General features: G+C 55.5%; 1 protein-coding gene across 1 annotated transcript; it reads right to left on the reverse strand.

The window, feature by feature from the left end:
- Positions 1–11: 11 nt before the first annotated feature.
- Positions 12–9307, reverse strand: VAT1 (vesicle amine transport 1). The gene is made up of 6 exons (XM_068419047.1): positions 8957–9307; positions 7276–7483; positions 6750–6920; positions 6575–6664; positions 5369–5610; positions 12–4317 (listed from the first exon to the last, which is right to left on the reverse strand). Exons 1-6 carry the CDS (start codon positions 9305–9307, stop codon positions 4216–4218), a joined length of 1164 nt encoding a protein of 387 aa, XP_068275148.1. The 3' UTR covers positions 12–4215.
- Between the last annotated feature and the right edge of the window lie 5558 nt (positions 9308–14865).

Here is a 14865-nt window from a genome sequence, read left to right on the forward strand (position 1 = left end):
GCAGCATGCCATTGAGGGTTTTGTTATGCTTTTAATTAACATTTGAAACACATAAGGCATATGGTAACATTAGACAGAGGAGCATTACACAGCATAGTCATGTAAACAGCATTGGCACACTTGCTTTCTGTCCAACTTGGTTACACGCACAAAGCAGAATATATATTTTTTAAACAAAGATTTTCCATGTGTCTGTAGGATGAATATCACTCACATCACATATCTGCAAATCAACGCGACTCAGACAGTGCAGACCAGAGCATACATTGTAAGAGGCTCAGAGTCTAATGCATTTCACATCACGCTCATGTACCACTTGCCAGTCACGCTTTGCCATCACCAGGGCTTGGCACGCTGGAGGCTTCGTTAGGCAACAAGAGTGGTTTTACACCTATGACAGCAGCTGTAAGTGGGCCAGGATCCTGCACCAAGTAAAGCCTGAGGCTCGCAGTGCTGCTCACTTCTCCCTGGTCAATCAATTCTAGTTTAATACAGGTGTCTGAAGTGAAACGTACAGCTAAACTCCTTCCCCCGTCCCCAGGTGCTTGGCAGGGCTCCTGCTCCTCTGCACAAGCCGAGGCTGCCGCCGCTCCCATCCCCTCCTGCAGCCAGCGTGCAACACGGGTGTGATAAACCAGAGTCAAAAGCATGACAAAGCTGTCTGGTGATAGCAAAGGAGCTGCGTTTTGTCCAAGGCCAGCAGGCCCAGTCTGGGAAGGCAGGGCCGGGGACGCCTCTCCTCTGCTCATGAACTCCTTACTCACGCTCTCCATTGGACTCCTGACAGCACAACCTTTGGGTCAGACAATCAGTAAAATAAACACTAAATTGCACTGCTAATAGCTGGAATGGCACATGTGATCTAAGCACAGAAATATCCCAGTTCCTCAATAGCACGACTTTGCCCTAAACAGTTAAGCAACATTGAGTGGAATGATTTTTATCCTAGGGTTTTTGTTTGGTTTTTGCTTTGGTCCTTAGTATACAAACCTGCTGGTTAACTTTATTGAGTTAAGACACTTGAAGTTGTTTTACATAGGTTCTATACGTATTGGCCCATAAAATGTTTGTCCATTAAAAAAAAAAAAATACAAGAAACAAAACCAAAAAACAATGAGCCACAACCCCCTCGAGCAGAACACTGATGGGTGAGGCAGCCAAGAGCAGGGTTAGATTTGACCTTGGCCTTTCTGTAGAAAACATTGTTGCTACCAAGGGACATAAAAGTCAGTGCTAAACTCCAACAGATAGTAACCGCTTAGCACTCCTGCCCTGATAAGGGCTTCAGGAATTTGTAGGTAGAAGATAAACAAGCAGCTACCCAAAGAGAGTCGGGAGCCGGGATTGTTTCCCGAGAGCCAAGGCTGGGGCAGCAGATAAAGCCTCGCGCGAGGACTGGCCGGAGCCAGCAGCTGCGCCGGGGCAGACAAGGGCTCTGCGCTGGCTCTGTACCCCGGGGAGCACAGACCCACGAGGACGGCCCTGGAAAGGCTGCAGCACACGGAAAGGGAGCGTCTGATTCACAGTACGTCAGACTGCATCACCGGTGCTCACAGAGCGGAGCCGGCAAGAGTCCTAACAGGTTTTTGGCAATACTTTGAAAGGCCAGAAGGGAAAAGGCTCCAGTGACTTCCTAGTCCTTAGAGGCACGCGGAAGAAGGCACTGAGATACTGTGTGGTGTACTGCAAGGCAGCGTGTCAGAGGGGCGCCACGGGAAGCTGCAAGGCTCCCGCCTCCCTCCTCCACGCTGCGTCTGGAGGGACAGGCTGCGAGCGCCTCGCTGCGCTGCCCGGCCCCGGCCGTCCCGTAAGGCACCGAGCACGCGCTGAGCGAGAGTACAGCGAGGAGGTGTTACTGTGAAACACAACGTGACAGCTTTCCCCTTTACAAGTGTGCAGAACCTGAAGACGTGCGGGGTTGTGTGCCATTTGAGCACGCTGCTCTTTCATCAAGGTGAAGTCCAGTTTCTCAGAGGAACAGGTCCGGACTTCCCATTTCAGCAATATAGACAGTCCTTCTGTTGTCACACCTGGTAAAGCAGCATTAGACACTGTTGGACTTAATCTGAATTAGCATGACAGGGCAGGCGGAAAGGAGAAGCAGCAAGCTTTTGGATTCAGAAAGGTTAAAAGTTGTGCTTGTGAGTTTCATCAGACCATGTTTATGAAGTTCATGTATCAAGTGCGAGAGACGGACTAAGAAGGGTCTGTGGCAGGGCTCAGCCCTCCTCTGAGGTCACAGGGAACGGGGTTGTTTTAATACTCAAAGTTAGCCAGGGCAAGCTCCCTAGAAGCTGTGCCTACACATTTCTAAAAGGCGGCAGAACCAGGGACCGAGCCCACGCACCTGAAATACAGCTGCTCTGACAGACAGGAGCCCCGCTGGAGGACAGAGCTGGCCGAGGAAGCAGCCCCACTCCTCACCTGCCCAGGAACCCCCAGCCCTGCGCAGTGCTTGGCTGCTCTCGAGCAGCAGAGGAGCTTCGCACACGGGGCCCTTTGCCCAGCAAACGCCTTCCCTCCTTGGGCTTTGGTTAAGCAGGACCCCGAGTAGCAAGGTTTTGCTCCTGGAGCCTGAGCTCTGCCAGGATGGGCAGCTCCTCTTGGTGCCCTCAGGTTTACCTTTTCAAATCCAAAGTGAAGCCTAAAAGCCCGCAGCACCTACAATCCATGACAAAGCCTCAAAGCAAGCACGAACAGCACCACAGTCACTCAGGGCTGCAAACAGGGTCCAGCAGGAAGGGAGGCACTGCCCAGGACGTGAAGTGCTCACAGAACTAGGCTTGGGTCTCTGCACAGCTGCATTTCCAAATGCACACAAGAAGGAAAAGAGGAAGAGAAACTGAGTTCTGGTCTGGGAGGAGCACTCCAGGCAGCTCTCAAACCCTCGGTGCTGGAAGAAAGCCCAAGGGTCCCAAGACCTCCAGTTTCAGGGGAAGAAGAGTCAAGCCCTACTGCAGCACTGACCCACGAGGTGAGAGCTGGGCTGAGCGGGTATCTGATGAGCTAGGAGGGAATGGAAAGCACAATTTAAACTGCTCAAGATGCCCAGGCCAAGAGGCTTGATGCAAAGCTGGGCAGTTTACCATCTACGCTAGTAACCTGGCCATAGCTTTAGTGAGTGGCGTGCCCCAGCCAGAGCCAGCCCCAGCTCCTGGGACGCAGGCTTACGGGACTGGTTCCTGCAGGTCACTTCCCAAACTGCAACACGGCCCCAGCGCACAGGGCACGGCACAAAGCAAGCGTTAACAGGGGCTCATTTTGTTCCCATCTTGCTGAAGTCCAATTCAACACTACAGCCCTTGGAAATGCAAACACGAGGGTGAAGTTCAGCCTTAACAATACCAGCTTGGAGACCAACATTAATAAAGCACAGGGCCAACATCAATAGTTCCAGTCATTTGAGACACAGTTGAGTCCCTGCAGTCTCTAGAAGTCAGACACGGTTTAGATCTCCCTACACAGTTTGGAATCAGAAAGTGGACAGGACCGAGTCACCTAACTGACACTTTTCTGCTGTTTTCAGCCACAGACCAGCCCAGCCCGTCAGGCTATTTGCCGACTGCACAGAGAAGTGACTGCAAATATGCCACAAAGTGCCAGGGTGGTTAGTTACAAGGCAAAGACATGACCTGTTACTGCCTGACTGGTGTTAGAGGCCCACGGAAGCAGAGGGGAAAGAGCGTGGTTAGTGTAAACAGAGGAGTAGCCTGTGCCAGAATTAAACTAGGCCAGCCGTGCTTTCCCTCTGGCTGTGAGGAAACACCCTACGTTGGGCCCAGTCTCCTGCTGAACAAGCTTCTCCAAGGTGACAGCACAAAGGCTTCAGCAGGGCTCGGTTTCTGTGGGGATGCCTGGCAGTTCCTACAGTGTGTTACATCCCGACTTTACAGTGACAGGCTACGCCGCTGTTAATCTCCACCTGCCTGGAAGCTTCAGCTGCACTGCCAGAGAAAAACAAGGTTAGTTTGGAAATTCAGTAGAGAAACAAGTGATTAGAAAAATGTATGAATTAAACAGGTTTCAAAACAGAGAGCTAGGGCAGGAGGCATATCTGGCAAAGGGTCAGTCACAACGAGAGCATGCAAACCTCATCTGAACTTTAACCACGATGTTCTTGTACTGGTGAAGATGGAAGCTACTGATCTGTCCATTTCCAGGTCCCAAAGATCAGGGAGTTAAACCATGAATTCACAATCTGCACACATCTCCTCCTTAGTTCTCTTCTTTTTTGGATCCTTCCTTGGGTGCTTCAGGAACCAGGATGACCTTTCCAATATTCTTCTTCTCTTGCATCTGCCTCATGGCATCTGCCACCTGGAAGCAACAGGAATCTCGTGAGCCCCACACTCGCCACACAGCGCAGCCATGCCCTTCCTGGCCCCTTGGTCCACCCAGGCTAGTCTGAGGGCCAACCCACAGGCAGCTTTCCCGGCAGCCCAAGCAAGTGCCAAGCACTCTGGTGCCTCTGCACAGATGCATTTTGGACAGAGCTGGGCAGCTACCCCAGCCTGCCCACGGTAAACTCCTCCAGAATTCACACAGATCAACCATAGGATGCTCTGCTACGCAAACCATGGAAGAACGAAGTGTGTGTCACCACAGCTTCCTTCCCAAACAGAGGGGAGCACTGCAGAAACCCAGCCAACAGCCAGAAGGACAATGCTTTTACCATCCACACAACCACAGAACAATACATGCACAGATTTTTATTATTATATTTATTTTTAAACAAAACAGCACCTGGGCCAGGCCTGGAATCAACAGAGTTTTCCTTAAGCATTTGCATCAGTCTAGTTCTCGGGTACTAACACCAACTGATCATTACCAAGTCCTTTGCTCCCCTGCAGTAGGTCCTACCGCAGCAAAGGATTTCCAGGGGAAGAATCTGACTCTGCCTGGACATATCAGCTGCTGAAAAACCTGCCACTCCCTTCCAACATCCTCATTCTGCTTCACTGCGTGGGCTCTTCTTCAGCCGTGGAAGGGCAGCAGCAACCTTCCCATCTGTCTGCTTAATTACAGGGTGCAGACGCAGGGCAGTCTCCAGTCTGATGCACAACCCAGCCCCTCCATGGGCTGCTGCTGCCCACGGAGCACAGCTGAGCACCTGCCCTATTCCACAGGGACGCTGTCTGGCATTGCTCGGCTCTGTGCACTGGAGCAGAAGAGCCCAGCCACTTTATCCCCCCTTAATATGTTAAAAGGAAAAAGGCACCGAATGTCTGAGAACAGATGGTTATTAAACATTTGCAATAGTTCAGCCCCCATGAACACGGTGCTCACGCTGATCCAGAGCTCACTGTGCAGAAAACAATCGCCCAGTAATTTCTGGGTGCTGCCAGCCTGTATGTTAGCTCAGACTCACCTGATCAAAGGGCCACACGGAGTCTATTTTGGGCTTGATTTTGCCTTGGCTGTACAGGTTAACCAGCTTGGCTACAACACCTCCGATAAGCTCAAATTCTTCATCCATATACCCCAGGTGGTAGCCACACACAGCCTTGTTATGGTGTAGGAGCTGCAAGGCGTTGATGCTGAACTGGTTCCACCAGGTTTTAGCCATAGCCATGAGGTTCTTCTTTTGCCCAGTGAGCAGGTTTGCTACCCCTAAAAAGAAGGCAAGCCACAGATGAGCTGGAATCAACCCAACCCAAGAGGCAGTGGGCATCCCACGTAACAGCGCAGACAACACGCAGGGTAACAGCTGCTCACACAGTGAGGGAGGACAGAGGCGAGAACCGGATCGCATCAGGATCTGCCCAGTTGACCTTCAGTGGAAACAGGTACCTGCCTCGGCCTCAAGATACGCAGAATTTGGATTATCAGCACCCATATATTGCAAAAATATAGAACAGCTCCTCTTTTAGGAGGGCAGCGGCAGCACAGCTAGAGTGGAGTGCGGGCAGAGGCAATAGGGTTACAAGTCACACCCAGCCAGGCTGGCAGGACAGCACTCCCCTTCTCCTACAGCCAGGCCTCTTCAGGGGAGCCACACGCTGCAATGGCTGGGGCAGCAGCAGCAGCACACTGGTGCAAGTGTCTGGAATCCCACTGGGGGTTGTGTGAGGGCTTTGTCTACAGGACAAAATCACAGTGTTTCAGGGCTGGGGAATGGAGAGACAAGTATTCAGTAGCCTCAAACCTCATCACCCACACATCCTCTAGAAGAAAAGCAAGGCTCTATTAGTGCTGTGCATTAAGTCAGCGTGGACAAAGCAGCTGTGCCAGCGTTCCTCCGTGAGGACATTCCAGCTTCCCCTGCAGGCACCGGCTCGTGCTTGAAGAGAGGTCTCGCCATGGGAGGGCAAAGCCTTGGAGCCTGTGACCAGAGCTCTCGGGACAAGGCACAAATCTCACCCCCCCTCAGTGCCTCACCCAGGCGAAGCATCCTAAAGACCTTCATGAAATAACGGAACTACAACACCCGCAGCAGTCAGCAGCAGCGATGCTCCCTCGCGGCTGCGCGTCCAGGCACGGGGCAGCGCGGAGCGTTCCCGTGCAGACCCCACCCCGCCATCGCACGGTCCCCCCCACGCAGGCGCTGGGCTGTGGGCACGCTGCTCACGCTTACCGTAAGTGATGAGTTTGCCCATCGGCTTCAACAGGTTAAATGCTTTGGACGTATCGGATCCTCCCAGGGGGTCCAGGACGATGTCAACACCTAGAGGGAATTGAAAGTAACTAGAAGTTTCTTTGCACTTGAAGGAAATGCAGGGCAGTTGTAGAACTCCTCCACCACACGGTACCTTTGGGAGAGATTTTCCGGATCTCCTCTGCGTAATCCACCGCTCTGTAGTCAATGGGGTGAGCGACTCCGCTCTCCTTGAGCGAGTCATGCCTGGAGGCAGACGCAGTGCCAAAAATGGTGACATTTTCTACAGTCTTGCACAGCTGGATGGCAGCAGTTCCCACGCCACCTGAAAAGCAGCAGGGAGAAAGACTTAGAAGCAAACAGCCCCAGCAGTCAGAAAAGCCTCTGAATAGGTAAATTATCCCTGCTTGTAGCGACGGCACAGCGCCGCGAGGGTACGGAATAAAGGCTTTGCCTGGGGCAGGCTGACGCCTGTGACACATGCTGGGGGAGACCGACTCCAGCTGCTGGGAAATGGTTCAGCATTTGCCAGCGCCTGGGTCAGCATGAAGCCCGCATCTCTGGCAGGCGACGTTTTGTCAGTCCAGCCCCATTCTGATCCCTTCCTCGCCCGTGCCACCCGTTCAGAAGCTGCATGTTGAGGCCAAGAGTCTCAGCACGGGCTGGCAAGAACTATTCACCTGCAGCCATGTGGATGAGGACACTCTGGTTGGGTCTCAGGTTTCCAAAGTCAAACAGGATCATGTAGGCAGTGATGTAGTTGACAAGAAGAGCAGCCCCTTCCTCAAAGCTCATCCCCTCAGGCATTAGGAAAGTCTGACTGGCTGGCACGTTCACGACTTCTTGCCAGAGCCCCGAGCGAGCCAGGACCATTACCTTATCGCCAACCTAAAACCAAACAGAGGACAAGGTGGTCTGAAACAAGCCCCAGGTTAGCAGAATTCATCACACCCTTGCCCTCCGTACGCCAGAGCCAGGTACACGTGCGCTGTTCTCTGCGCAGAGGTCTGCAGCACCCCGGGCTTGGGCAGGAGCCCGCAGCCTGTGCTCCACTCGTCGGGCAAACCACACCACAGCACCTCTCGCCACAGACCCAGGCACAGGCCAGAAGCCTCAGAGGGACCGCAGGTGCCACCTGACTGCCAGCTGCCCAAACCAACAGACCCTCAACGAGGTAAGAGGGATGGGGGTCATGCCCTGCCCTCCCTGCCCAAGCTGGGAGCAGGAGTCTGAACACCGTGAAATATTACTGCTGCTCCTTGCAAGGATCGTTCTGCCCGCAGGCAGGAGGCGTGGGGCAATGCTTAACAGGATCAACCCTGGAAACGGCATGTCCAACCTTAGCAAAACCTCCCATGTCTAAGCCTCACGCCTGAAGTCTGAGGCATCCCCCAAAATCTGCACTTATCCCACTGGGCAAGAAACATCTGCTCGCTGTGCAGGAAGGAGATGGCAACACACCAAGCAGTCGTATCAGTAAGCAAACAAGAGGCAGAGCCAAGGCAGTGAGCAGAAAGGCTCCTTGGTGTGCTCGAGTTTGGCATTTACACTTGAATAAACCAAGATGTTTTCCTAGAGGGGAGGGAATCATCTTTGGCACACTGGGTTTTCTCGAGACACTGTTTTGCTAGTTGTGCACCCAAGAATCATCTTAAAGCACCGTAATTGCAACAGCACTAAGATCCAGAGGCCTGGGACGTGCAGAGCCAACTCCTCTGTCCCCCGAGCTGCTAGAAGTGCAGCAGCCACAGGCTCGCGGGCCGCACACCCAGCGCCAAGAGCAGCTAACCTGCCCGTGCCCACCCCGCACCGCCCTCGGATGGCCCTGGACAGCTCTGCAGCGGCTGGAGCTGTTCCCTTCACGCTTGTGCAGTTTAAGAGGTCGGTCACAAACGTGTTCAGAAACGGCACCGTCATGCTTCAGCCCAACATCCCACCAGCGCTCGCCACCAACAAGCAAATCTCGTGCGTGCAGATACACCGTGCGCTCCCCAAGGAACACGACGGCATCCAGCTTTTCCACGCGACTGCAGAGCCCAGAGACCCCGGCCCGCAGTGCGGGCAGGCAGCGAAGCTCCTGCCGCCCGGGGGCGAGGGCAGCGGGGCCGCGGGAGCCCCGGGCGGGGCCGCGCCGCGCCCGTCCCGCCCGCGCAGCCCCTTTGTCCGGGGGCTTTGTCCGCCGCCGCGGGCGGGACCGCGCAGGGCGCTTCCCGCGGGGCCCCGAGCCGGGAGCGCGGCTCTGCGGGGCCGGGCCGCCCGCCCCGACGGCGAACGGGGCTGCCGGCGCCGGCCCCCGGGGCTCGGGGCCCGGGCGGGGCACCGCAGTGCGGCGGGGCCGGGCAGGGCCGGGCCGCCCCTCACCTGTCGGTCGCTGACGCCGTCGCCGAGGGCGCGGACGGTGCCGGCGCACTCCATGCCGGGGCAGACGGGCAGCGGCGGCAGCCGGTCGTACAGCCCCTGCCGCGCCAGCAGGTCGGCGAAGTTGAGGCCGCAGGCGCGGACGCGCACCGAGACCTCCCCGGGCCGCGGGCCGCCGCCGCGCCGCGCCTGCACCTTCACCTTCTCGTAGCCGCCGAAGCCCGTCAGCACCAGCGCCCGGTGCTCCGCCGCCTCCCCGCCGTCCGCCGGCGGCTCGGGGCCGGGGACCTGCGCGGGGGCGGCGGCGGCCGGGGCCGGGGCCGGGGCCGGGGCCGCGGCCGGCTCGGCGGACATGGCGCAGCGGAGCGGAGCGGCGGGAGCGGCTGCAGGCGCGGGGCGGCGGCAGGCGGGGAAAAGCCGGGGCGCGTCCGGGGGGCGGAGCGGGGAGCGGAGCGGCGGGCGGGGCGGCGCCGTCCCCGGTCCCCCGCCCGCTCCCGGGCGCCCCTCCGCAGCCCGGTGTCCCGGGGGAGGCCCCGCCCCGCCCCGCTCCGCCCCGCCGGGGCCGCCCCGAGGGGCCGCTTCCCCGGCGGGTCCGCGGCCGGTGCCGGGGAGGAGGGCGCAGAGCGGGGGGCGCAGGGCGGGGGTTTGACCGTGCACCCTCCGCCGGGGGTTAATCAATAAAAATCAGTAATCAATAAAAGCTCCCTCAGGCCGCAGCCCTCGGCCTCTGCCGCGCTGCGCAGCCCGGCTGCCCTCGGGTCCCCGGCCCCGCTGTCCTGCTCGTGGCGTCTCTCTTCCCCCACACCACCTTTTTTTCCTTCTTTTATTTTTTTTTTTTTTGCTAAATGATTCCTTTCAAGCAAACAAACGGCTTCCATCTTTTCTGGAGACACGTTTGAAATGGCTGTTTTGCTGGAGTGTCGTCTCGCTGAGTTACTCCTACAATTTATTGTAACTGATGTCACTCGCAGGGAGGTTTAATAAACATCTCTCTGCTCCTAGTGCTGAAATGGCTGCGTGCGGCAGGGATGAGGCATGGGCTGGCTCACAGGCAAGAGGGAGGAGTAGAGCTCTAGTCCTGTAACTAAAGACAAATAAATAAGGCAGGGTGCGTAGACGGATCGATGGATCCAGCCCCTCTTTCTGCTCGTGAAGCATCTGCCAGCGGACAGCAGCCCTCAGGTCTGTGCCCAGCTCCCGTGTATCGCTCCGGCCATCAAGGCTGCTGCTTTGGTGCAGTTTTGTGTGTGAGAGCACAGTCGGATCCACACCTCGCTTGTCCGCTCTCTGGTGAACACGTCCTCGTCCCCAGTGACCCGCAGCCCTTGCAGGGTGACCGCTCAAGCATACAAGTCAAAGAACCCCTGAAAAAGAAAAACATCCACCCCCAAAAAAGAAAGCAAAGACCACCTGAAGGATAATCAAAACACATACTGGGGGAGTTTCTGTGTCACTCCAGAATCCCCAAGCCAAGCACAGCTCGGCACAGAGCCTGCTTTGGGCAGGGCACTCCCAGCGCTGCTGACAGCACTTGATGTAAGCTCTGGCCAGCCCACGGATTAGCAAACCCCAGCGTTTCCAGGGGCTTTGTCTGCGACAGCAGCGCCGCTCTCTACGCAAATGCAGTCTGCTGACCAAGGCCAGCGGGAGCTTTGCATGAATGTGACCTTGTCCTGCAGGGCTGCGCCCTGGGCTGGCCCTGGGGCTGTGCTGGCCCTGGAGCCGAGCGGGCCGGGAGGGCTGGGGCTGCGCAGGAAGCGGAGCACAAAGGCAGGAAAGCAGCCAGGAGGGCAGAGGCCTGGAGCAGGCTGCACATCATCTGGCTCTGCTGCGTGGCATATTTATGGGTGTTTGGATGGCTGCGGTGGGAACAAGGAGGAGGCTCATGTCCCGTTGCACGACAGGACTGCAGTCCGGCTTGGGCGGTGACTGTACACCTTTGTTGGCTGTTGATCAGCTCTGAGAAATACAGATGCGCCTTCCCGATGTCTGGGCATCTCCCACGCCCAAAATCAGGAAGAAGCAGTCAAAGCACAATCCTCTGTCTCCTACTGCTCTTCCTGAGAGCTTTCCTAGCATTTATCCTTTCAGTGATGTATTTTCACAGTTGTCAGGGCTCTTGTGGTGGATGAAACACGCTGGCCAGGAGGGAGCCCCTGCAGACACCTGAGATAAGGGGATGACTCCCAAAGGCTCACAGAGTGCTAGATGAAGGCAGTGGGATTTGGGAGTCAGACTCCTCTCCAGCTGTACACAGCACTAACGCAGATTAGATGGAGGTATTTTTGTGTAGTGGCAGGTCTGATTGGGCAGGCTGCACAGCTTTGTTCCACCTCCCTTTATTTTCACACAGGCTCTAACAGTCCCTCTCCTCTGCTCTCAAGGACACGGGAACAATGAACAGGCAGAAGATAAGAAAGCCTGGCAGTGGTTTGCTGGTCAGCAGCCAGCGGAGCTCAGCCTTGGCCCCGGGGCTCGCTCAGGGTGGACTCCGGGAGGGCCAGGCCCACAAAAGCCCTCCCTCACCCGGCGAGGCTCCCCAAGACCCCGCTCAGGGCTGGAGGCTGACCAGCACAGGGGGTTGGCTCTGGAAGGGGCTTCAGTCAGACCCCACGGGGTGCCAGGGCCCAAAGTGCTGTTTTCAGGGCTGTATATTTTGGCATCCTGGGTCTACAGCAAGTGTTGCCCTTGATCCATCTATGTGGGTTTGTTGTGAACTCAAGAGAGAGATTCCTCCTGCCTCTATTCTGCCTTTTCCTCACCTCTGTCTGCAGTGTTGGGATGCACACAGAGGTAGACACAGAGGAGATCTCCCAGCTGCATCACACGTACCAGGAATGCTGTGCCTCCTGTGCGACACTGTGCCTGCATCACAGCAAATTACATTTAGATTTGACAGGTAGAGCAGCGGGTGGAAGAGATCAGACACAACCACTCAGACGTACCTGCCACTCACAGCCACCGTTCCCTGCACTGCTGTTTTGATCACAGCGACAATGGAGGCGATTGTCAAGTGGTACCTGATGCTCAGTGAACGTCAGTTCACTCCTCATGGTGACAGCAGACTGCTGAAATCCTCCCAGCACAGAGTATCATTCCCACAAGGCACACTGCCTTGGCTCCAGCGTCTTCCCCTGCACGAACCCAAACAGCAGAGGCTGAGGAAGCGGCGCAAGCAAGCGGCACGGCCGTGCGAGGCTGGCTTCCAGGTGTGCACAGAACAGCATCCCACCACATCCTCCTCCGGAGGCAGGCACCTTCTCCACTGTGGTCCTTGGAGAAACCCTGTGAAATGAGAATCCTTCTCCTCAACTTCAACCTTCCACCACAGCATCAATAATTCACTGACAATTATAGTCCTCGAATTACAGGCTTAGCACACCCACATGCTGTGCGCCCACGAGAAGCCGATTATTTGGTCAGCATGTCTTACCTCGCTAAAACGCACAGACTTCCCCTCCGTGTGCTCATTGTGGCTTTCAAGGCACTAAGTAACCCTACGACAGGCGGGACCGGGTAGCACGGTGTGTGCGTTGCAATGGGAGAGGGTTTTCTCTGCACCGCTGAAAACCGCGGCTGCTCCAGGGCCCCGGGTCCCCGCACTGCTGCGCACCGACAGTGCCAGCTGCTCGGCGTGCCCCCGCGTCACCCACGTCAGCTGCTTTGCGAGGAACAGCGAGCGTGGTCCTGAAACACAGTGGGATGCAGCTGTGGGGCCGCAGAGCCCGAGACCCTCACCTGCGCCCAGCCCGGCTGGGGCAGCCCCCCTGGGCAGCCCCCTCCCCCAGACCCAGCAGGGACCTTCCCACCAGCCTGTGCCCCCCTGGTCAGGGCAGGGACCCGACCCAGCCCAGGCACACACCCCCAGTAGGATGCTGCCTCACACTGTTGGGCCTGCTTAAAGGGAGACTTTATAAAGAAAATCGTTTTTCCCCAATTTGTGTTTGGGATATGCAATTCATGTTTGAAATTAAATGGAAAAGAAACTGAAGTTTCATGGGTTTATTTCTGTTCATTCCCTGCCCTCCCCATCTCCACCACTCTCTACAGGAGTAAGAATTGCAAAACTGAAAATATTTCATTTTGAGGAGTGTTTTCAAACATGAAGGTGTTGGAGATCACTCCTGCTGCTGGAGAAACCACGTCTGCCAGGGAGTGTCCAGCTGGGCTGGCTCCGTCACCCCAACAGCCGGAGCCAGAGCCGGAGCCGCAGCCGTGCTGGCGCGTCCGGCAGCTCCGGCAGAAAGGGTGCGACGGGAAGGCCCGTGTGCTGCACTGCCTCCACCCACAGCAAGGCGAGGGGAAGGCCAGCACAGCCGTGGAAGCTGCCTTTCAAGTAGCTGGATCCGGCGTGGGAGGGGATGTGTGTGGCAAGGAGGTTTCCATACCCACGGGAACAGAATCAGAGAATCAGCCGTTTTCCTCCCCAGCCCTGACCCTCTCTGTGTGCCGCAAGCCCCTGCCCCTCCGAGGAGCTGCTTGTTCCCTGTGGGAGAGCGACTGGTCTGCAGCCAACCTGTGGAGCCCCACACACACCCACGTCTCTCCAGCTGGTGCTGAGCCCGGTGAATCCTAAGGAGAGGTGTCCTAAGAGAGCAGGGAAAAGGGAGCTGCTTACCTCCAGAGGAGTGTTACAGAGGCTCCCGGTCACTTTCTCGGTACAGAGAAATCCGCAGCAGTAATTGTGCCTCCTCAGCCTGTAACACACGTGCTCCCACTGCAGTCTTTCCAGCAGAAGCCTTGTCAGTTGAATGCCTCCTTGCTTTAATCCCTGAGATTGCTGAAGGATGCTGCTTTCATCTGATAGCATTTATGGACCGCTATAATGAGCTTTGGCTTGCTGAGATAAATTAAATTGCTCACCCAGAGGTGCAAACTTCATTAATGCCAGCAGTGAGTCAGATCAGTGTTATTCCAGCAGAATGTAAACAGGCTGGACACATGAAAGGGGATTTGGCTGGGATTTTTTTCTTTCTTTTAACCTTCCTAATTGCTGTTGATTTGTATCTTTTTGCTGTGTGTGTTCAAACTCTACTGCTTCTCCATCTCTTCATCTTCTAGGGGAAACCATCAAATAACACACCATTTGGGGCTGAATGATTTAACGGCTGAGTGTTAACAGTTAGCAATACTCTGCAGTTTTGCCTGGCAAGTTTCTAGGTCTTTCACATATTTGACAAGTCCAAAAAGATACTTAAGACTAGATCTGATGAGAAATTAAAGCGTGTCCCTTATTTCTGTCCCAGTTTAGAACTTACCAGTGGAAATAAGACATTGCAAACCAAGACAAATGGCACAGAAAAGGTATGTATGAAGTTAACAATGAATGTGAAGTTAACACATCATGAAAACACAGAGGAAGTGTCGCTGCGTACTGTGATGGGCATGAGCTCTGTCCGTGTCCTCAGGGGTGACACTCGTGTCTCTCATTAAGTACATGCGTGCATCTTGCAGGGGTCACAGCCATACGACAGAGTACAGGAGATTCCTCACTTGTCACATTCACCCGCTTCATCACATCTAAAATGAGGTCTGGAGCCTGTGACTGGCTGCAGAGGACCAGACTTCAAGGCTCTGTGCAGGCACAAGCACAAGCTGTCACAGGCTCCAGGGTTCAGACTGTGGGTCCTTTGGTAAAGGTTGTTTTCTCCCCATATGTTTCCCTAGCACAGGTCCTGAGGATGTCCTCTAGCTTCTTTGTATAGGAAATAACACAAATATAACGCAATAAAGTTAATTCATAATAGCAGTTAAAGTCCTTGAGAGCATGGATCAGCGAGGGAGGACCTAGCCACTGGGGAAGCATTTTCAGGAGCAAATGTGTGGGAGCCATCTGTCGCCTCACCAGCCGCGGTGATAGTCACAGCATGTCACTCTCTGCATCCTATTCTGAAAATTTACACCGTGACTGT

Source organism: Nyctibius grandis, chromosome 26 (genome assembly GCF_013368605.1).
Source record: "Nyctibius grandis isolate bNycGra1 chromosome 26, bNycGra1.pri, whole genome shotgun sequence".
Lineage (NCBI taxonomy): Eukaryota > Metazoa > Chordata > Aves > Nyctibiiformes > Nyctibiidae > Nyctibius > Nyctibius grandis.

Bases quoted from the DNA above. Each gene is read 5' to 3' on its own strand.
- VAT1 (XM_068419047.1), bottom strand. From the start codon at position 9,307: ATGTCCGCCGAGCCGGCCGCGGCCCCGGCCCCGGCCCCGGCCCCGGCC. The intron at 6,921-7,275 runs GTGAATAGTTCT...GCTGCTTTTCAG, and splicing joins CCTCATCCACATGGCTGCAG to GTGGCGTGGGAACTGCTGCC. The intron at 6,665-6,749 runs GTACCGTGTGGT...AATTCCCTCTAG, and splicing joins CCGGAAAATCTCTCCCAAAG to GTGTTGACATCGTCCTGGAC.